This window comes from Macaca fascicularis, chromosome 7, assembly GCF_037993035.2.
Source record: "Macaca fascicularis isolate 582-1 chromosome 7, T2T-MFA8v1.1".
NCBI lineage: Eukaryota > Metazoa > Chordata > Mammalia > Primates > Cercopithecidae > Macaca > Macaca fascicularis.
Window position 1 is genome coordinate 169,644,979 of NC_088381.1, and position 22,152 is coordinate 169,667,130.

At 58.4% G+C, this 22,152-nt stretch overlaps 1 protein-coding gene and 1 long non-coding RNA gene across 2 annotated transcripts; one reads left to right on the plus strand and one right to left on the minus strand.

Moving 5' to 3' along the window:
* Nucleotides 1–5,922: 5,922 nt before the first annotated feature.
* Nucleotides 5,923–10,152, minus strand: LOC141407330 (uncharacterized). The gene is made up of 3 exons (XR_012416138.1): nt 9,837–10,152; nt 8,948–9,400; nt 5,923–6,479 (listed from the first exon to the last, which is right to left on the minus strand). It is a non-coding gene; the product is annotated as an uncharacterized lncRNA (long non-coding RNA).
* Nucleotides 10,153–14,980: 4,828 nt separating this feature from the next.
* On the plus strand, nt 14,981–16,936 carry DIO3 (iodothyronine deiodinase 3). Its single transcript, XM_005595998.4, has one exon. The coding sequence runs from the start codon at nt 14,983–14,985 to the stop codon at nt 15,895–15,897; it is 915 nt and encodes a 304-aa protein (XP_005596055.3). The 5' UTR covers nt 14,981–14,982; the 3' UTR covers nt 15,898–16,936.
* The last annotated feature ends 5,216 nt before the right edge of the window (nt 16,937–22,152 follow it).

The following is a 22,152-nucleotide window of genomic DNA, read 5'->3' on the forward strand; positions in this document are numbered from 1 at the left end:
TATCTGGATCTATTTTAATTAGGATACATTTCGGCTACTGTAAAGAAATGCCAAAATACCGGGATTACACGGGACAGGCCCCCCCGCACATAGCAGACTGAGCTTCAGCAGTCTAAGCTGGCGTAGTGGTGACACGGACTCTTTGCAGCTTGTTGCTCTGTGATCCTCAACACCCAGCTTTCCTTCCATAGTCCCACGGCTGCCCCACTCCTGCCATCACCTCATTAATCCAACAGTGGGAACAGGGAGAAGAAGCGGGGGAAGGCAGCTCTCTTCTCCCTAAGAGCAAGAACCCAAAGTTTCACAGGTCACTTCTTCTGCATCATTGGCAAGGATTTGGTCAGATAACTATGTGTAGCTGCAAGAGAGGCTGAAAACTTGAATCTTTAGATGAGCAGCCATGTGTCCAGCTCAAAGCTGGGATTTCCTTTACTTTTGAAAGAAGAGGAGAAGGGATACTGTGGGGAGCCAGCAATCTCTGCCACTGAGACACAGTCTTCACCCCTTAGCCAGGACCACGGTGAGCCAAGGTCATGGGGAAAGGGTGACTGCCATCTGGGAAGGAGAGAAGTGATTGGATGAGGAATCAGAGGAGGCTTCCTGGGAGGTCCGACATTTGGGCTGAGCCTCGAAGGACAGGTAGGACTTGGGAAGATGAGATGAAAGGGAACTCCAAGAGAAGGTGCAAGTAACCAACTTGTATGGGTGGGAAATTCTAGCTCAGTGAGAGAGCCTGAACTTTGAGCCAGGTGACCCAAGTTTGAGTGCTGACACACAGCCAGCACAGCCATGCCTGGGTTTCCTGAGCCTCAGATGGCTTCCTTACTAAATGGCTGGGGGTCCTTAGTACATTCCCTTGCAGGCCTACTGGGGAGGGCGGGGATGTGGTGGGGCAGCTATGGCAACATTTCCCTTGCGGGGGATGTCAGTTCAGTGTCAAGCAGGGACAGGGGCTGGAGCTGAAAAGGGAAGCAGAGACCCTATCTGGAAGCCCTGAAGGCCAGGCCAAGCAGTCTGGATGTTTTTGAAGAGCTGCAGTCCGTTCCATGGCAGGGCAGCCTCCCAGGCAGAGAGCAGCTCTAAAACATGAAGACATCTAGAAGACAGAGAGGAAGAGATAAGATCAGAGATGTAGAAACCCAAAAGGAGGCAGCTGCAAAGTTCCCAGAGAGACAGCATGGAGGGGATCAGGCCAGAGCCAAGGAGCCCTTCCATCCCAACCAGGCAGTCAGGGAAGACTTCCTGGAGGAGGCAGCCCAAAGCTGTGCCAGCCAAAGCAAGAGCTGTTTAGAGCCCAGGGAGTGGGATTGTGGGGAGGATTTGCCCTGGAGGGGACCAGCCACAGAAGAAGGGACTAGTCAAAGCCAGGCCATGCCCGGGGACAGACAAGCCCCACCACTGCCTAGAGATACCCCTACCCCAGCCAATTTGAGCACATCCCAGAGCACAGGCTGCACCTGGCACCACATCCACATCCCAGCGAATCTTCCCAATGACTTCACAAGGTGGAGATCCTTGCCCAATCAATGGAAGAAGCAGCTGGATCCCAGAGAGGGTCGGCCACTTCACTGAGGTCACACAGCAAGGATTTGGGTCCGGCAGTCAGAACCAGTGTACCTAGCACCATTTGACCCTTCCTGGGGCTGGGGGTGTCATTCAGAAACACTCTGACATTATCATCCTGGTCTCCAGAAGGGGTGAGGAGCAAGAACTGCTCTATCCACATCCCATCCACAGCCATTCCTTACAAGGCAGGGATAGAGATGGAGTTACCCCATTGGACAGAGAAACAAACTGAGGCTCCGAGAGGTGAAGTCGCACGCGTGGGTCCGTGGCCCATCAGTGGCCGGCAGGACCTGAGTCCAGGTCCTTCTGACTCCATGTCCTGATTCTCGGTGATTCTTGCTGAGGCCTTTCTCTCCCCTCCTACCCCTCCTCCCCCCCCAACCATTGCTGTTTTCCTGGCTCCCTCTCAGGGAAAAGAACATGCTCTGAGTCTCTGTTTCCCTGGGAGAAATCCATTTTCAGAATCTGGAGGTGTTGAAATGTGTTCTTTTTTCCTCTCCAAAGAGCCCTTCTTGAGGACAGAGGTGCCCCCGGAATCCCTCCAAGGCCAGCACCGGCCGGGTGGGGGGCGGGGATGCTGCCTGTAGAGGCCAGGTCTCGGGGACCCTTGTTCACCCAGGACAAGGAGCACTGGGGGCACTCCAAGAGCTCAGAGCACACCCTGGTCCCCCAACCCAGGACCACCCGCCCTGGCCTCAGAAGACCCCACTTGCTATCCCTGCCTGGCTCCTGGCGACAGGCTTTGTGGCTCCCAGGAGTGGGACAGTCACTGAGCCTGCCTGGTGGAGGTGCCTGGGGGGTGGTCCGCGGTCTCCACCAGACTGCCACCCTCCCCATGACAGCAGGGCCCCAGTGGTCGCGGCTGCAGGAGTCTCTTGCTGTAAGGAGCACAGCCCTCCCTGTAAGCATCTCCTAATGCCTGCAGAGCCAGGCCCTGGGGAGCACGGGGAGGCGGGTGCAGGGACTGCTTGCCACGTGAGGAGGGAAGGAAAGAGGCTGGGAGGGGCAGGTAGGAAGGGGCACGAGGGGATGAGATAGAAGGGAAGAGGGAAGGAAGGGAGAGACGGGGAGGGCAAAGGGAGAGGAAGGGAGGAAAAGGCAAAGAAGGAGCTAGAGAGGGAAGAGGAGGCAGGGGGAGGAAAGGGAAGAGAGAAGGAAGAAGCAGGGAGAGAAAGAGAAGAGAGGGAAGGAAGGAGAGGAAAGGATGGGGGAGGGGAGGTGGCGGCTCGGTGTCCACACACACCATCATTCTTCCTTCAGGCCCTCTGTCCCAAAGCACTCCCCTTACACTTGCCTAAATGCCTCCCTGCCCTTGTCTCTGAAAATGTGCTCTAGCCCAACAGCGGCCCACCTGTCCTGGCCTCTCTACCCAGTGCTTGCATCTCCTGCCCACAGCTTCCTGCAGCTGGACTAAGCCCTTTCAGGGTTCCAGTCCCTTCCCCCAGGCTGCCTCAGCTCCTCCAGGTCCCCACTGTACTCACCTCTCGCAGGGACCCCCGGGAGGCCTCGGTTCTCGGGTCTCCTAGAGCCTATGTCCCAGAATTGTGAACCCGTGTATCCCACAGGCCTGGAAGGCCCATCAAGGCCAACCTACCCAGGACCCACTCCCCAGGCCCCCACAGTATCCCCAAGGAGGGACTCCCGGCCTCCATGTTCAGAAAGGAACTGACAGAGCTGGAGCTCAGGCACAGCGAGTCCATCGCCCCCAAGGCTGTGTCTCCGGGGACAGCGCTGAGTGCCCGGCACCTGCCTGGGGAATGATACAGGCCCCACCTGCCTAGGTGTGGTGCCCAGACCTGGGGACTGCAGCCTTTCTCATCCACGTGGGACACGTCCCAGAGAGTGGCAGCCTCCTCGTCCTTCAGGGTGAGCTCTCTAGGGCTCTCCAAGAGATTCTCCCTCAAATGTGCCACGTCCCTTCCCTTCTGAGGGACTTCCATGCTCCTGGCCTCCCAGCAGGTCTCCCTGAGAAAGCTCCTGGCCACCCTGAGATGCCGCAATTTTATCTCCAGGGCAACAGGAATCACTAGAGGACCTGAGGCGACAGCACCGTGGGAGAGATTTGCTTTGTGAGACGAGGGAGGTTGTCACTAGAGACTGGGTCCGTGCCCGTGCTAGGGCCCCAGATGCTGCTCCAGCTTGACTCACAGCACTCAGGTCCAGCCACCAAGGACACCAGGGGACACAGGGCCAGGATGTCCACGGTGACCTCAGGGAGCCCCACCACAGGGTGGCCATGAGGCTATTCTGCCTGTCCCCCGCCCCATCCCCAGTGGGAATCCACAGAACCCTCTACATCCCCAAACGCATCACATGAAACTCCAGCAAAGAGATTGCTGTACAGGTCATGAAACTACCTGTAGGAAGCAACTCCCTGCAGAAGCCCCCAGTACCGTCATCCTGTGCTGCTGGCCACGGGGGTAGACTCAGGACCAGGCTGTGCACGGGTTTATAAGGACAGCTACACAGTCTTCTCTGGGTTACGGCGCCACCTCCTCCTGGACCCTCAGTCGGTGCTCTGGGGCCAGCATCCAAGCCAGCCTGTCATTCCAGCACTCACCTCCCAGAGCAAGAGCCCCCAGAACAGGCCCTGGTCTAGGTCATCAGAAAAGTGAAAGTGCTGCAGGTGCCAAATGGATGAATGGTTGGTTGGATGGATGGATGGATGGATGGATGGATGGATGGATGGATGGATGGATGGACAGGTGGATGCAAAGACAAATGGAAGGAAGGATGGATGGATGGATGGATGGATGGATGGATGGATGGATGGATGGATGGATGGACGGACGCACGGACACGTAGGTGGTTGGGTGGATGGATGGATGGATGGATGGATGGATGGATGGATGGACGGACAGACGGATGGACAGACGGACAGATGGATGGATGGATGGACTGGTGGGTGTGGGTGGATGGGCGGATGGATGAACTGGTGGGTGGGTGGATAAGTGGATGGGTTGATGAATGGCCTGAAGGCTGGGTGGGTAGACATGCCATCCTGCCTCTCCACCTCTTAGTTGGACTTTGGACACATGCTCCCCTCAAAGAGACTTCATTTCACAGCTCCACAAAGGGCACAGAGATCCCTACTGCAGGATTAACATGTGAAAACACACCAAGCTCAATATGAGTTTGAAAACATCCCTGCTACTTCCGTCTGCCAGGCAGAGTAGTCAGTGCCACTGTCACTGTGCTCCTGAAAAATAACGCAGCATGGATTTTCCAGTCATCCCGGGAACTCCATTTCCAGCATCTTGAACTGCTTAACTGTAACAGGCTCCTGTTCCAAATACAACCACCCGCCCCTCCCAGGAACAGCCACCCCCCAGGAAGGGAAGGGAGACAAGGCTACAGAGCCCTGCTTCCAAGGGATCCCCCACTCCCACCCCAACCCTTCTGCCCACGGAATTACCCCACAGACCAGCTCCCAGGCTCCCAGGGTGAGGCCATCAGAACCATGGAAAAGGGTTCACATCACATACCCATCCCCCAGTCCTCAACCCCTGCACACTCCATCCCACCTCCACTGAGGGGGACTTGCAGAAGAGGAAGAGGCAAATAATTAGAGGCAGAGACTAGGCCTGCCCCCTCTTTCTCTCCATGGCTCACTCTCACCCTTACTCTCTGTCTCTCTACAAACAGACTGAACCATAGCCCTGGGGGCTACCTTTACAAAGCCCAAGTCCAGTCTCTGTGGTAGAGATGAAGCCACGGACAGCACCTAAGTCTCCTGGCAGGAACATGACCAAGTGGGATGCTGGGTCGTTCCCTGCTTTGTCCCATACATCTGTGCCCTTTGGAATACAAGAGGCCTCTAGCCTCCCACCCTGTCCCCGAAGCTGCCTCCCTACGGCTGTGGACTCCACCAGCCTTGGGTGCGGTTGTGGTAAGAGATGAGGCAAGGATCTGTCTTTCCCTCAAGACAGGGCTAGGTCTGGTCCAGCTGGAGTACCCGGGTGGTGGGTGATCACCATCAGAAGTCCCCGGGTGACACCTTGGCTCACTCGCTGTGACAGATTGCAAAGAGCCCTAGTCTTCACGTCTCCCTGCACCCAGACCCTTGGCCAAGCAGCCTCGCCAGGCCCTCTGCTCCCATGTGAGTGCTCACCCACGGCTGCCGTGAGCCCATGCAGGGTGAGTAGACGCAGCACAAGGGGCTCCCTGCTGCTCAGGTGTGGGTGCTGCTTCCTTCGTGTGCCTCTGCCGTTGCCATGAGATCAGGCCTGGGCAAGTTTGCAGAAGATCAGAGGTATGGAGCAGAGCACAGCGGCCACCGTCCCAGCCGGGCCCACCAGGGAGCCTGCCCTGGCTGAGCCCTGGACCCACTAAATCGATTCCATGGCACCTGAGAAATGACCACTCATTGTTTCATGTTTATTTGTTAACCAGCATTACAGTGACAAAGATGATGGGCAGAGCCACCCAGGCTCTGTCTGATGGACAGCCTGTCTGATGGACAGGCTCACCAGGTAGCGCCACCTGCTCTGAGACGTACCAGCACAACGCCTCATGCAACGGAGGCTGAGGGAGGCTAAGGGCTTGCTCAAGCTCACACTGAAGTTGGTCCAAATCCAGAGGCCTCTTGGGACCTGCCCCCATGGAGAGCTGGCCTGGCAGACAGAGGTGAGTCCAACTCTGCCCTGTCACCCGGGAGCCACAGTCTGGCGAGGAGGACTGGGTTGGGGAGGGGTAGGTATATTTGGGAGTGTGTGGAGGAAGGGGCAGTTGTGTCAAGCCCAATCACTTTCTGCAGCTGGACAACGAGGAGCAGGAAGGCCCAGCCTTCTTGGTGGAAGGACCATCCTAGTCCACTCCGACCACATAGCTACGACTGCCACGGCATTCACGGCCCTTGATGCTGAGGCCAGGTGCATTTCGCCTGCCACCTTTCCATCAGATCCATCGGACACCTGCAAAGGAAAAGCAGTTAACTAAGAGCTGCAGCTTGAGCCCCGTGTGCTGCCCCACCCTCCATCTCCCAAGCTCCCCGTAAACCCATGAGAAGAAGCTACCATGACTCCTTCCCAGATAAGCAAACTGTGGCCCGGAGAGGCTCCAGACATGCCCAAGGCCACATAGCCTCTAGGAAGCACAGTCGGAATTTGAACCCCAGTCTGGGATTCCAAGCATCCCTCAGAAAGGCGTGGTCCTCATGGAATGGCCCCGGCCTACTGGCATTGGTGCCCCGGCACAGTCCAAGGCCCTTGGAAATGCCATTCTCAACATGTTTGCCCTAAAACAACTGCCAGAGAACTTCAGGCCCTGCGTCTGTCTTGAACCTGAGGCCCCGGTCGTAGACGCTGTCACAGGCCCAGGTCGTAGCCTGTGCCATGCAGGCTCTGGCTGCCTTCTCCACCAAATGGGAAGTGCTTCCTGTCAGCAGCCGCCTTCCCCCACCCACTGTGAAATTCCCAAAGCAAAGCAAACAGCCATGATTCCCAGGATGCCGAGGCTCACCTCTGTCCCCCAAATCCCGAACATCTCCTGAGGACCATGGACACCTCCAACTTAGCATATGTGCCCAAAAAACTCAGCAGCCTCCCCCATAAACCTCTTCTCCAGGGTTCCCTCCCCATTGTGCAAGCCAGAGGCCAGGTCCTGGCGTCCCCTCCTCTTGGCCTCCCCACTCCCCACATCTCCACCTCCCCTCCCTCACCAGGCAGACTCCTTCTGCCCCCAGACTACCCTGGTGAAAGAAACATCTCTTGCTAACTTGTGAGTGTGAATTGTGGGGTCAGACCTTAGCTATGCATCCATAGGTAAATCACTTCACCTCTCAGAGCCTCAGTTTTGTCATCTGTAAAATGGGGATGATAAAAACCTCTCTATATCCTTAAAAGGTAGAATTTTCTGGCACACGTCATAACTTCTCAAGAAAGAGCAGCTTCTACTATTGTCACTATCCTTGCAGTGAGTACAGTGAATGTGTGTGTGTCTGAAAGCATCTCTCCCCATCCAATCCAGGATCTGCTCAGTTTCTGTGAGTGAGGACCTTTCTCTCCCAGAGATGGGCACAAGACCCAGATCCGACCAAAGAGAGCCAACCCCCTCTCTCCTGTTTCCACCAGATTTCTGCCATGGGAAATGGTGCTTTCTCTTCTGGGGATGGCCAGGACAGGTGCTACAAGGACTCCATGAGCCAGAGCTCCTGGGGCCATCTCGCCCATGTGCGGAGAAATCCACCTACAGTGACGCGGATGCAGCAGAAGGCAGGAGCTGACAGCCTGCGGGCCAAGGTGTTGGCTGCACCTGGTGAGTGCCTGGATGCACCTGTTGAGTGCCTGGATGCAGCCGTGCCTGAAGGCATGGCTCCTCCTGGACTTTTCACTGACTGGAGCCAGTACATTCCTTCTTCGCTAAAGTTGCTAAAGTTAGTGTGGATTAAGTTTCTGCCACGTGCAACCCTAAACGGTCCTAGCAAAACACATGAATGGGGGATAGGAAAATGCTTGGGACCAAGAGGTGTCACAGAGTTGGGCTTCTGTGATGGAGAAGTCCTGTGACTTATTATCTGGCAGGGCCCTGGCAGGAATTTTGTGGGGAAGGAGTGGCCAAAGGTGGTGGGCCCCTGGCCATAGCTTGTGAAGTGCCCAAAAGCAGGAGTCGTAGCACTGGCCCACAGTGCTGGCTTATGTTGGGGACTCAGTGCCAGCTGCCACTATTTCCCTACGGAGCACTCCGGTGCCATGGGCACCATTCTGGGGACTGTGCGAACGTGCCCCCACCTGTCCTCATAACACCCTGCCCGGGAGGTGGGCTTGGATGTGCCATCCATTTTACAGAAGACGAGATGGAGGCACAGAGTTCAGGTCACTTGCCCAAAGTCACCCAGTGAGGATGTGGTGGCGTGGGAGTGAAGTGGCGCCTGTGCCGGGACACACAGCTGCACAGGCACAGCCTCCTCTTGTCCTTTGCTGTCCCCCACCTGCTCAGAAGGTACCGCAAATGACTCTTGTCCCCCTGCGAGAAGAGAGCCCACAGCTTCCTACCCAAGCAGGTGCAGCTACCACAGGTCTGTTCCCAGGCGCCGGACTTCAAAGAGGAGAGTGGCAAAGAACCAGAAGCCTGTCCCTCTGCCCATGGCCACCTCCTGAGACGCCTCCCAATTCGACCCCATTTGCCAGGTGTCCCTGCTACCTGCTGGAGCACACCCATCCCACCCTGCCCTGCCCCTGGGTCCTGACAGGCTGGGGGCTCCTCGGGGGCAAAAACGTGCCTGAGTCCTTGTGTGACCAGAGCCCCTCCATGACCAGTGCTTGAGTGAAGGGGGCCTCCCTAAAGGTCAAACGGTTCAGGAGGACACCTGTCACCACAACACAGCCCTGGGCCTACAGTGTAGCATCATCAGTGAACACACCACCACACACATCACTGTCACCTGTCACAGGCATCTCCGAGCCACGGGTGACGGCAATCGAGACTCCCTCTCCTCCCTGAGCTCTCTCTGTACACCTCGTCTCACTAACTTCACACAGCCCTGGGACGTCTGTGCTCTGAGGATCGCAAGCTTCAGGCTTCAGCCAGAGCCCTGTGTGCCTCCCAAGCAGAGGGGCTGGGTTTCTGACCTGGCATGGCCATGCACAGGCAGTGTGCGGCTCCACTGCACAGCCCGTGTTTATCTTTTGGACACTGGGAGTCATAGCCAATCAGACTTTACCACCAGGGTAATCAGGGCAAAACCTGCGGCTGTTCCATGGCCCAAGCGGAGGACACTGTGGCTGTACTTTGTCCCCATATGGGAAGTATGTCCTTCCTCTTGTTTTATTTTTTCTTCTCACTTGTGGTATCTTCTGGCATTCCAAAGCTTCTTAGAGGAATCCTGAAATCCACTCTGGAACAAGGCTGGGTTTAAGTAAATAGACACACACACACACACGAACTCACACATGCACACATATAGACTTTACACTTGCCCCTCATGTCATGGTGAACACAACACATTCAAACATTAGGCCCGCCTCTCCAGTGAAGAAACTGAGGCTCAGAGAAGCACATGGACTTGGGATGCCTATCTGCTGGTCAGGTGAACCCCACCTTTTTCCAGAGAGGATCACAGATGGAAAGGAGGGACTGACTCGCAAGGTGGCCCTCCAGCCAGCCTCAGGGCCCAGCTGAGAGCAGGGTCTGTCTTGGCACAAGTAGCCCAGCATCCCAGTGCCCCACCCAGCTCCAGGTGGGACACAGGCACCCAAAGGCAACCTCTGGCAAGGCATTGTCCTGTGCCCTGGGATCTGGCTGAGCACCAGGGAGCACAGCAGCACTCATACCAGGAACGAGTCAGAGCCCAGGCCGGGCTGGAGGGCCCTGAGCTGCAGCAGGAAGTGGGCAGACAAAGGCGGTACTGGGTGGAAGTGGCAGAGCATGAGGCCAGGTAGGACCAGCACTGGGGCACCTTCATCCTCAAGTGGGGCTCTCAGCAGCTGCAGAACAGCAGGCAGGGCCAGAACAGGGTCTCCTAGAACTTCCTAGAACCTTCTGGCCTGCAGAATGACTGCATGGGAAAGGCACTGGAAAGTCGCCACCCAACCCACACCTGATGCAGATGAGACCTGAGAAGGGGCCAGAGATGCCCAGGGTCACACAGCAAGTAGCCAGAGCACTGCCTCCTAGGCCTTCTCCTTTCCTTGGCCGGGAGTCCCAGACCTTCTCCAACCCCCAAATGCTGCCAAACACCCCTGCTAGATCCAGGCCCTGGGGCCCTGACAAGCCGTCCTGGCTGGGATCCCAGCCTGCCCAGTCACCCCAGAGTCCTGCCACCTCCCCCATGCCTGCCTCAAACTTTCAGAGGGATGAAGATCTGTCATGTTGAGGACACCTCTCAGACCGGAGCTCTGGGTCCCTCGGCCATCTCCCGCCCCATCCCCTGCAGGGTGTCCCCATGCTCAACCTAGACAAGCGTGTGGATAGAAGAATTCATTTTTGAAGCAAATGAGAAGTGTAAACACCTCCATGGGAGGGCCCAGGTACCCGGGAAGACCTGTTTAGCCCAGAAAGGGAAACAGATTGGCCCGGTGACCAGGTGACAGGTGCATTCACCAGACACCACGCCCCAAGGGGACTTCCCAGGAAGTGTTGTCTGCTCACAGCGGCAGGTCCTGACCAATGGTGCTCAGCCCTGGCTGCCGACATGCTGCCCCGGCTCACTGCTGCAGGTGCACGAAAGGACAGAGTGAAATACCCTGAGTTTCTCCCCAAACAAGAGTTTTCAGTAAGTACACACTGCACTCATTTACTCCATTCACAAAGGTTTATTGGGTCCTCACCCGGTGCCAGTTCGGGTTAGTCACTGCAGAGGATCCATCTGGGCCAGCGTGGGAGGGGCAGGTCTGGAGTCCAAGACAGACTGGAAACCAGGGGTGAAACCCAGGGGCTGTGGAGGCTGCCATGCTGAGGACAGCTCCGGGAGGACCGCTGAAGAGGATGACTAGCGGGCAGGGAGTGGGGTTCAGCCATCTCCCGGGAGCTGAGAGGGCCCAGGTGGAGGTGAGGGCAGTGGAGAAGGAGGAGGAATGGGGGTCTCCAGGTAGAGGAAGGGAGCAGGGAATAGCATGAGCGGAAGCCCAGAGGAAGGAAAGTACCCGGAGGGTCTCTGTGCTTTAAGAGGTCAGTGGAGGGGACGGAAACAAAGGGCCAGTGGTGAAGCAGGGTTGACACCCAGGCAGCAAGAACACTGAGGCACACACCTGTCGTTCACCAGCACTCTCCTCCAGGTGTGCACCAGCTCCTGCCCGAAGCCTCAGGAGGTCCTCCTGCAGGGGAACGCAGGGCCACCAGGACCCACCCCACCCGAGGGAAGTCTCAGTGACAGCCTCTCTGGGCCCTGGGAGCTGCTCTACTGGAATGGAGAGAGAGACTGTACCCATTGCAAACCCGTCTACCATGCCCCGCACTGGGGCAGTGAGGTGGCGAGGGCGGGGGGGCTCTGCACCAGGGTTCACCAAGCCCTACCTTTCAAGGGCAGACTGCCCCAGGAGGATGCGTTTGGAATCAGAAGGCCATCCAAAGGCCAGCCCTCCCCTCGCTCTGCCAGGGCCCTGCTGCCTGTCCCCTCCCTGCCTCTCTCCAAGTTGTTCCTGGACACCAAATGGACCCCGTCCAACTTGTCCCTCCTTTTCTTTCCCCTGCCCGCCCCCTGCTGGAATTGTAAGAGGGCAGACAGAAAGGGAGGCGGGGGAGGCCCAGTCAGGTTGCAGGGCAGGAGAAGCAGCCCCAGTTCAAACTCTGCTTCCCCCACAGCAGAGCCTGCCAGGCCTCTGGGGGCCGAGACCTCCGGGTGATGCCTGGTGCTTCCCTGAGTCACAGGTGGAGCTGGGCCTTTGGCCAGTACTCTCCCTCCTGACCACTGGGACAGGACAAGACAGTAGGGGCAACAGGTAGGAAGGGCCAGGTCTAAGGTGAGCTGGGGGTGCAGCCCTAGAGAGAGGAAGGAAGGAGGGACAAGTGTTGCTCCGGAGGAGAGAGGGTTGAGAAGAGGGAAAAGGCGACCGGAGTGGGAGTTACTGAGCCAGGTTCTGTGTCCCAAAGGCCAGTATCACCTGCACCTTGGGTCTGTCCTCAACTGCACAAGAGGCTGCAGGAGCCAAATGGGCCTTCCAGCCTTGTCCAATATTATGGAGTCCGGAGGTATGGAGTATAGTCTGTGGGCCCAAGAAGCAGCCATAGATCCCCAGAACAGATGACAGCCCTCAAGAAGGGCTGCTTCCCTGAGCATCCCTGGGGCTAGAAAGAGTGTGGATCAGGTGCTTCTTATTGGGCTGGGCCTGCAGAGGGGACTAGAGGGGCCAGTCTTACAGCCACCCAGACCATTTCCACACACATGCACATGCGCACACACACTTGCACACACACACACTTGCACACACATGCATGCACATGCCACCAGATCTCAGGCAGCACAGAAAGGCTCTCCCAGCCTTAGGTGGCTTATGCATTTTCTGAAATTAACTGTGGAAAAAGGGCTTGGGGAACCATCCTATGTGCCTGCACCAAATGCTGTGTGGGTGGGGGCAGGACACAAGCCCTACACTGAAACCTCCCAGAAATCAGGGAGTCCGAGCTTGAGAGATTGTCCAGTAAAAGTTGGAACCCTCAACACCCCTTGACTCTGCCCAGGAGGGGCAACCTCAGAAGTCCCCCCAAACCTCCTCTCAGAGACCCGCCGAGTAGAAGGCTTCTCTCTCTACTCTCCTCCCCGCAAAAAAAAGGCCAGAAAAGGAGATGACCAGCTAACTCACAGGTGCCCTGATGGAGGGCAGCAGACAGGGGGCCTTCCAAGGAGAATTCCCTAGCCCACCTGAAAGACCCCTACCCAGAGTGGTGAGGGGCAGCTTGGGAGCATTGAGGCAAGGGGGAGAGACCAGGCTGGCTTCCCTCTAGGTGGTAAGTTCCTGGGGTGTGCGCCCCTGCCCCAGACAGCAGAGAAATCGCCGGACTGGGAGATGGAGAAGAGGGGCCACTTTCTCATGCCACCCCGCCGCCAATCCTCCAAGCACACTCGGGCGCTTGACCTGCTGAAGCCTGGAGCCACAGGTCCAGTGGGGAGCTCACGGGACAGAGGGCCCTGCCAGAGCCACGAAAACTGGAGGGGGGGACCTCCGCCCAAGGCAGGCGTCTCCGCGCGCCCGCTAGGGCCCTGGTCCTGTGGTTGGCTTCTCCCGACACGTTCCTTCGCTGCCGAAAGCGATTCGCCCGCGCCCTATCGAGCCCAGCCAGCTCCTACCTCGGCCCGGGCGGCTAGCGCGGTCTGCGTCCCGAGAAGAAGTTCCGCGGCAGGTCCCGGGGCGGCAGACGCACGGGACGCTGGCGGCGGCGGCTTCGGACTTGGGCTCAAGCCCCGCCGCTCCAGACAAATCGCCGCGACTGCTACAGTGTCCCGGGCAGTTCAGCTCCCCAGACGGGGGACAGACCCTCCTGGCCTGGTTCAGGCTTTGCCCTGGGGGACACAGCGGTCCAATGCGAAAGGAGACTTGCTCCCGGCCTCTGGGACCCTAGGTCAAGGCACCTCCCCGCCCCGCCGCCCCTGAGCCCAAGTCGCCAACCCCGCGCCGCGCGCAGCGAGGGATCAGAAGGTCTCGGACGCCGCGGCAGGGCCGGCCAGGGCCCCACGGGTTAGGGAGTTGCCCCGCACCCCTAAACGCTCAGCACCCATTTACGGTTGAAAGTACGCACTTGACGCGTCCGGGCGCCTCCGCGGTGAGTCGCGCCGCCGCGCTCGGGGTCCGCGAAGGTGGCTCAGTTCGGGCGCTCCAGTCTCGACGTTCCCGGGGTAGAGAGCAACGTCCGGGGACGAACGGGACGGGTGCGCCCAGCGGCCGGGGCTGCGCTGGGCGAGGCAAGCGGCGAGAGGGGAGCGCTCCGGCGTTCAGGCAACAGCTACCCCTAGTGGGAGAGCCGCCCGGGGCCGGCGCCGCCCCGCGCCCGCTGCCCCGCGCCCCACGCCCGTGGCGCCCCGCGCCCGGGTCGGCTGGGGGCGCAGGGCCGGCGCCGCTTTCCCCAGCCCTCCGGTCTCCGGTGCCCGGCGGTAACCCGCCAGCGGGCTCTGCCCTCCGCACCTCTCAGCCGGGCCCCGGCGGCCGCTGACCCAGGAACCGCGGCGCCCCGCTGGAACGAGATGGGACGGGGCGGGCGCGGCCAGGGCGGCGCGGGCTGGGGCAGCGCGCGGCAGCCTCGGGCAGCGGCGGGGGGCGCGGAGCGCGGTGTGCGTGGCGGGGCGGTGCGGGGGGCGGCCGTGTGCGAGGCGCGAGTGTGAGCGCGCGCGGGAGGCGGGCGGGCGGGCTCCGGCAGGCGAGCGGCGCCCGCGGGCGAGCCGGGAAGGCGGCGGGAACGCAAAGTTGCCTCCTCGCGGGCCAGCGTCCTCGGTGGGGCGGGAGCCGGGGCCACCGAAGCGGCGGCCGCGGACCCGGCCTCCCGCGGCACCTGGGCAGCGGCCCCGCACGAGCGGCAGCGGCGTGGGCGGCGTTGGCGGCGGCGCGCGGGAAGCGAACCGGAGCTCCGGCGCGGCTCGGCGGCCGCCGGGGAGCTCGGCTCAGGTGCGCGGCGAGGGGGGCGCGGGCTGGAGCCAGGCGGCGGGGACCAGGGCGGCGTGCAGCGCTCGCGCCAGCTGGAGGACCTCCCCAGCGGACGCCCAGGTCCCGGGTCGGGCTCCCGATCCCCAGCGGCAGCGGCGACCGGAGTCCCCCGGCCCCGAGAGCTGGCTGCGGGGCCCGGGCCCGCCCCCACCGGCCCCAGGCCCGGCCGCTCCGCCCTCCGCCCGCCTGCGCCCGCCCTCAGCCCACGATTTCTAGGGCATTGGCCGCGCCGCTGGGTGATCCCTCCGGGCTCAAGTTGCAAGGGGGCGGGCCGGGCCGGAGGTGGAGTCTCCCGCCAATTGAAGCCTCGGCTATAAATTGAACTCCCTGCACTGCCGAAGCCCAGATGCCTAGCCAGGCCGCGTCGCGGTTGGTGGTCGGAGAGGGCGAGGGGTCCCAGGGGGCTTCGGGGCCTGCAGCCACCATGCTCCGCTCCCTGCTGCTTCACTCCTTGAGGCTCTGCGCCCAGACCGCCTCGTGCCTCGTGCTCTTCCCGCGCTTCCTCGGCACGGCCTTCATGCTTTGGCTCCTCGATTTCTTGTGCATCCGCAAGCATTTCCTGGGCCGCCGCCGCCGGGGGCAGCCCGAGCCCGAAGTGGAGCTCAACAGTGAAGGCGAGGAGGTGCCTCCCGATGACCCGCCCATCTGCGTGTCCGACGACAACCGCCTGTGCACCCTGGCGTCGCTCAAGGCGGTGTGGCATGGCCAGAAGTTGGATTTCTTCAAGCAGGCTCACGAGGGCGGTCCGGCGCCCAACTCCGAGGTGGTTCTGCCCGACGGCTTCCAGAGCCAGCGCATCCTCGACTACGCGCAAGGGAACCGCCCGCTGGTTCTCAATTTCGGCAGCTGCACCTGACCACCGTTCATGGCGCGCATGAGCGCCTTCCAGCGCCTGGTCACCAAGTACCAGCGCGACGTCGACTTCCTCATCATCTACATCGAGGAAGCGCACCCCTCCGACGGCTGGGTCACCACTGACTCCCCCTACATCATCCCGCAGCACCGGAGCCTGGAAGACCGGGTCAGCGCAGCTAGGGTACTGCAGCAAGGCGCGCCCGGCTGCGCTCTGGTCCTCGACACCATGGCCAACTCCAGCAGCTCGGCCTATGGCGCCTACTTCGAGCGTCTCTATGTCATCCAGAGTGGCACTATTATGTACCAAGGTGGCCGTGGCCCCGACGGCTACCAGGTCTCTGAGCTGCGCACTTGGTTGGAACGCTATGATGAGCAACTGCATGGCGCTCGGCCCCGGAGGGTGTAAACATCCAACTGACAATTGACTGAACTTGGTGGGCTGGGCCTTCGAGCCTTCGAAGCCCACATGCAAGCGCCTCAAACCAAGTCACGCTTGGTGAGGCCCCAGTGACACTGATGTGCTGAGCCACCATTTCAGACTGAGTCTGCACCTCGGCCAAATGAACAGTCTCCCCTACCTCCCTGGGACTCTGCTTCTGTAACTATGTCATTCACACCTGCCTGGCTCACTGGAAATCCTCTTCTGAGCGCGGGATACGGCTTGCCCTTGTCCGTATGCCCCCAGGACTTTGCCTCTACAGCATTTTCTTACACCCGCTCCCCAGCGTGCCCTCAGCCAAGTGCTTTGGCCGGGTGCTTCCCGCAGCACACAGACACCTTGGCCACGCCTGCCCGCCCTGAGCGCAGCTGGGTTCCAGGAGACTCTCAGCTCACCTGAGCTAGTTGCCTGGCACCCACCTGTCGCGCGGGGAGAGGGGGTTCCCTGTTGCTTTTGTGTCTATTTCCTATCCCTGGTAGGGGAAGGGATGTCGGGGATGGGGAGGGGGTGGGCAGGGTAGTTTCCCCCACTTGTTTTGGGTGCACAGGAGCCCCACTGCTGATGACGAACTGTCTCTAACTGGTCTTGACCACGAGCTAGTTCTGAATTGCAGGGGCCTCAAAACAGCACCTAAACCTTGAGGGGGAGAGTGCTCTGGGTTTCCGTGGGGGAAGCCACCTTAAATGGGAGGGAAGTTGGGGTGTCTGCTTTGGGACCACAGGAAGATAGCTTGAGAGGCATTGGCGAGGTTCGCAGCGCCCCAGAGAGAGAGAAAAAGCCGAGACTCCTGGGGAATGATGTTGGGGTGATGGAGTCCGGGGAAAGAGAGGTGGGGGGAGAGCCTGAGGTCCCCAAGTGAGGGGAGTCCTAGGCAGAGCTGCTGATTGTGGGGCTGGGAGGTGGAGGGCCCCTGATTCGAAGGCCATTTGGTGAGTGTTTTGCTGGAAATATTTCTTGTATATAAACTTCTTTCAATCTACAATAATAAAGGCTTAAAGTAAACTGCTTTCTGGTTGCCTTTGGTCCCTTTATTTTCTTTTCCCTCTGAATAGCGGCAGGAATTAAACACAAATCCCTCTCTCGCGTCCCCATAGTGACCTTGGGAAGGGGAGCGGGAAGGAGCCTAGGCTGGCAGGGGCGCTGGAGGAGGATGGAGGAGGAAGAGGGTCTGCGGCGGCGCCCGGGGCTCTCCTACAAGCGCACGCACACACCTGGACGGGGAGCTCAGCTGCGGAAGAAGAGCGAGGTAGCGGAGCGCCGCGGGATCCTGGAGAGCCACGGGAGAGGCAAGAGGGTCCTCTCTTCCTCCCGCGCGCGCGCACACACACACCGAACAGATGCAGCTGCCCCTGCAGCCGCCCGTCTAACTTAACTGAGTATCCGGCGGTGTGTGGAGGGGGTCGGGTGAGGTGGAGGGCGAGAGGGTCTTTGGACCCGGTACAGCCCTGCTCCCGACCGCCGCAGGCACCACTGCGCACCTGACTGCTCCCTGGCTCCCTTCCGGCACCTGCAACCTCGCCTCTGGCCCACCCGCTCCAGGCTGCTCAGGTCCGCGGGAAGCGCGCCGTGGCAGAGGGGCGCCCACACTGCAGCTGCGGCTCTTACTGCCGGGCCAGCGTGCTGCTGGGTGTGCCCCCTGCCTAGGACCCCCTCCTCCTGTCCCTCCTCCGCTTCCCCAAGGTCCAGTCAAACCCCACCACCCGCTCTGGGCTGGGAAGCAGAGGTGGGAGACCACTGGGATGAACAGAGAGACCAGGGAGAGGGCAATGGTGGAGTCCAGGGCTGAGGCGGGGATTCGGGGCCTTAGGCACAGGTCCCCGCCTGCAGTCACGGCCAGGGGCTCCGGCGCAATCTCCGCCCTCACTGTCTGGCCTGCTGCGCCCGGAGTGAGGGCGACCCCGGGGGCTCGGGATTAGCTTGGCCCGCAGCCCCTGCGCCAGTGAAACCCTGAACAGGAAGTGAGAGCCTGGGGACACAGAGAAGGGCGCTGAGGCGGGAGTGTGCGGATCCAGGTGAGGGCACTGGGCCCCTGAACTTCCCTGGCGCGCCGGGACAACGGCTGGGAACCCAGGACTTTCAGGTTTGCCTGGGGTGGGGGTGAGTAGTGTCGGTTTGCGCGCTTGGATGTGAGCGCGGGTGCACATGGCAGGGTTGGGGAGGGGCGCGGCAGGCAGGATGGAAGAGACGCCCCCGTTCAGCCAAAGCCGTCCCCAGTTCTGCGCCCAGCCCCTACGCTGTTCCTCCGTAAAAACTTTTTGGAACTGACATCCTAAATTGGTGGATTTTTTTTTTCCTCTAAAAGTATCTCAATTGAAAAATAACTTTAAAGAAAAATTTGGCACCCACGAAATTTCTGCATCTCCTCCCCACTACCACCACCCCCTACCCTACCTCCGCGAACGCTCCTTCTCATCCCGAAACCGCCAGGAAGAAAAAGAGATCGCGGCGGGGACGCGGCCCGGCGCCTGGGAGAGCCCTGCCTGACCTCCCCGCCTGCGCGGCTGGCAGGGACTGGAGCTTGGTGGCGCGGAGGGCGGTCCGGGACAGCGTCAGCCTCCCGGCCCAGCAGAGACCGCTCCAGCTGCTCCGCGTCCCCACCGGTGGCTTGGGGGTCTCCTGGGACGCGCCAAACGACCTCCCCTACCCGGAAAGCCCGCGCCCCCTGGGCCTCCTGGAGCTTCCCAGATGGAAACTCCGAAACGCGCTTTCGCGCCACAGCGCCGGGACCTGCAGCGCCAGCCACTCCCCGCACGGGCCGCACACGCTCTGGTCGCAGCTCCAGGGAAGTCCCAGAACCTCCACCTTTTTATTTCTTTCATCTTCTTCCTTCCCTTCCTCCCTTCTTCCCCTTCATCTTTCCTTTTCTTTCTCTCTTACTTTCCCTTCTTTTTCTGTTTCTTCCTTTCCTTTCTTCTCTCTTTTCCTTGAAAATGTCCTCTATGAAAGCAATGCACGCTCATTGCCAATATAACAGAACTCCGGGAAGGAACTAAAACCAACCCAAGGCGACTCTTCACGAGTGTGGAGCCCCTCATTCCACACTCGCCTGTGTCCCTCTCCCTCATGAGTGTGGAGCCCCTCATTCCACACTCGCCTCTCTGTGTCCCTCTCCCTCACACTTGCAAATACATATTTTGAAAACAAGGGCAGGGTGATGTTATCCTTTTGTAGCCTGCCAGTATCTTCTTACTCCCAGGGCACCCCTTCTTTCCTGCACCCTTCTTTCCATGCCCATAAATAAGTCTTGAATGGCCGAGCCTCGCACTCAAATGGATGAACAGCAGGAGTCCATGGGTGCGCATCCCAGATGTTAGGGATGTTTCATTATTACAAACAAAGTCGGGGTGAGCAGCCTATAAGCGCAGCTCTGTACCCCGTTACCCCAGCTAGTAACATGTCTTAAAGTGAAGCAGCTCCGAAGAGAAGTATGTACACCTTTAAAGATACCTGTTTTGCCACATTTTCTGGAGCTGCCTTCAGGAAGCCTGTTTGACTTTTATTGTTTTGTATTTTCCTATTGCTCCCTCTCTCTCCTTTTATTTTTAAGTGAAAAATTACAAAGACAATGGTTGAATCCATCCTCCATATTAAATTTTAAATACAGAAGAACAGAGCAGAAAATGCAAAGCCTCCCTCAGAGCGGGAGCTTTCAAACTATTCATCAGGGCCCAGCAGCAGGGCATGAAATCAATTTATCAGCTCAAGTCAAGCATTTGGAAGGATGAAATAAAATAAACACAGTAAGAATAGCAGCGTATATTTCACCTAGGGTAGCTGGAGTTTCTGCAACTTTGGCTTCAGTTATACATATCATGTGTGAGTGTGTGTGTGCCTATGTGTATGTGGGAGTGTATGTGTGAGCATATGTATGTGTGTGTACCAGGTGGTTGAAATGAAGCGTATTTCTCCTGAGGGATCGAAAATGTTTGCAAGCCACCACCTGATCATCACCATTCCTCCCTCAACCAGGACAGCCCCTGTTGACTGTTGGGTGTGTTTCTCTCCAGATTCTATTTCACATATTGATCATCTGATATGTCATATTCTCAGATGACAACAAGCACATTCTCAGACATATTTTCCCTAATTGGGATCACGCCACATAGTGTTTGATGACACCCCCCCACACACACACACACACACACACACACTGTTCTCATGCCTCTCCCACCCTGGCCCCCTCACCTGTCAATCCGTCTAATCCGAGCAGGTCTTCACCTGCAGGCTGATTTGTGCCTGGCACCATCCGGATGGCTGAGGCCCCTTGAGGAATGCTGGGATCAGTGGGGAGCAGGGTGAGGAGACAGCCATTGCTGGTGTCGCAGTCATCATCACCCTCACAATTAGTATCTTTTCAAGGTCCAGTGTGGCCTTAGCAGATGGTTTAGCCTTGAGCAAGGAGAGGGAGGAGGGGCATTAAAAGAGTTCATAGAAAGGGTCTTATTTGCCCCTTGAAGGCACAGGTGGCTTCCCGGGACGGCATAGATAGAAGGAAGGGCATCCCTGGCAGAGGGCACTGCCAGTGCAAAGCCCTGGAGGCCTGAAGGCATATGTCGTGTTCAGAAAGCAAGGAGTCCCCAGTGTGGCTACAAAGCAGCAGGGTGACAAGGGCGGTGAAAAGGAGGAGAGGCAGAAGGGCCCAGCCAGCTTGGGAAGAGCCTTAGGAACCAGCTTGCAACTCTGCTGAGCCTTTGGGGACAGGAGCCTCAGACAGGAAGGTGGGGCAGGCAGTCAGATGGGGAGGAGCCATGGGAGGCCCGAGGATGGGAATGGGGGCACATCCATCTACCCACCCCGATGAGGGTAGGCAGGTGTACTTTCAGGGCTCAGGCTGGCCTCTCCACCTTCCACCCAGCAACTCTCCTCTAGGAACTTACCTGGAGGGAATAACCAAACTGGTAAACAAAGGGGTGAAGTACCAGGAGGTCCATGGACCCCTCTGATCCACCTGCAGGGGAGCAAGAAGAGTAGGAAGTGACATTGGCGCACTTGCTCCAGGGGCCAGGTGCTACGCAAGTGAGTTATCAGGACGGCCTGATTTGGTCATCCTAACACTCCTCTTAGATGAATGTGATCACTCACCCCATTTCACTGATGAAGACACTGAGGCTCGGCATGTTTGGAGTGAGCTGGGCAAGGCGTCACGGGCTGACCTGTGTTCCTCCAAAGACTTTGTTCCCCAAAAGTCTTTGTTCCCCCAAAAGTCATGTTGAAGTCCTAACCTGCATTTCTGAGGAAATGAGGGTTATTTGGAGATAGGGCCTAGAAAGAGGTGAGAATGTTGAAATGAGGTCATTAGGGTGGGCCCTGATCCAACATGGCTGGTGTCCCTATAAGAAGAGATCAGGATACAGACACACAAAGGAAAGGCCATATAAGGACACAGTAAGAAGGCGGCCATCTACAAGCCAAAACAGACCTCAATAGAAACCATCCTGGCTGACATCTCGGTCTTGGATTTCCAGCCTCCATAATTGTAAGAAAATTAATTTCTTTTGTTCAAGCCGCCCACCTGTGGTATGTTACTATAGCAGGCCCAGCAAACCAATACCAAGGTCATATACTAGAAAGTGGTTTTGACCATAAGCCTGTCTGACCCCAGTGTCTGGGGGTTTCACTTCAGGCTCCCCAGCATCCCTTCCAGAGGCTAAAACAACTCAGGACACTGAGATTTTGCACTCTAGGGTGACAGGAAAACTCAGCTTATAGGACAGCAGGTCTGAACTGGGGCAGTGAGTGTGTGTGCTCTTTTTTAAATATCTGCAGAGACACTCACACACATACAGCTCTAGAAAAATCTACCCCGAGGTATTCGCAGTAGTTGTCTTTGTGTGGGTGGGATTATGAGCGTTTTCTTACTTTCTTCTTGTTGCTTCTATGTAGCCTGTGATTTTTCTATAGTGAATGTGTATTCCTCTTATGGCAGAAAAATAAAATGCAAAACAGCAAAAACAGTGGCTTTGGTAAGTGGAATCCTGGAGGCAGGGAGGCCAGGGCATGAGGCAGACACAGGTTCAGGCTGGAGATGGTGAGTTCCGGGCTAGGCCGAGGGTAGGAGATAGGGGGGTGGGGCCAGGGGAAGGGAAGAGGGGGCAGGGTGGTGCTGTGGCAGTGAAAGGCTTGGGGGGTTGGGGGGATGGCAGGGGTAAGGGCTGCTGAATAAAGTACAGGACACCCAGTTAAATCTGAATTTCAGATAAACAATTAATACAAAATGTTTCT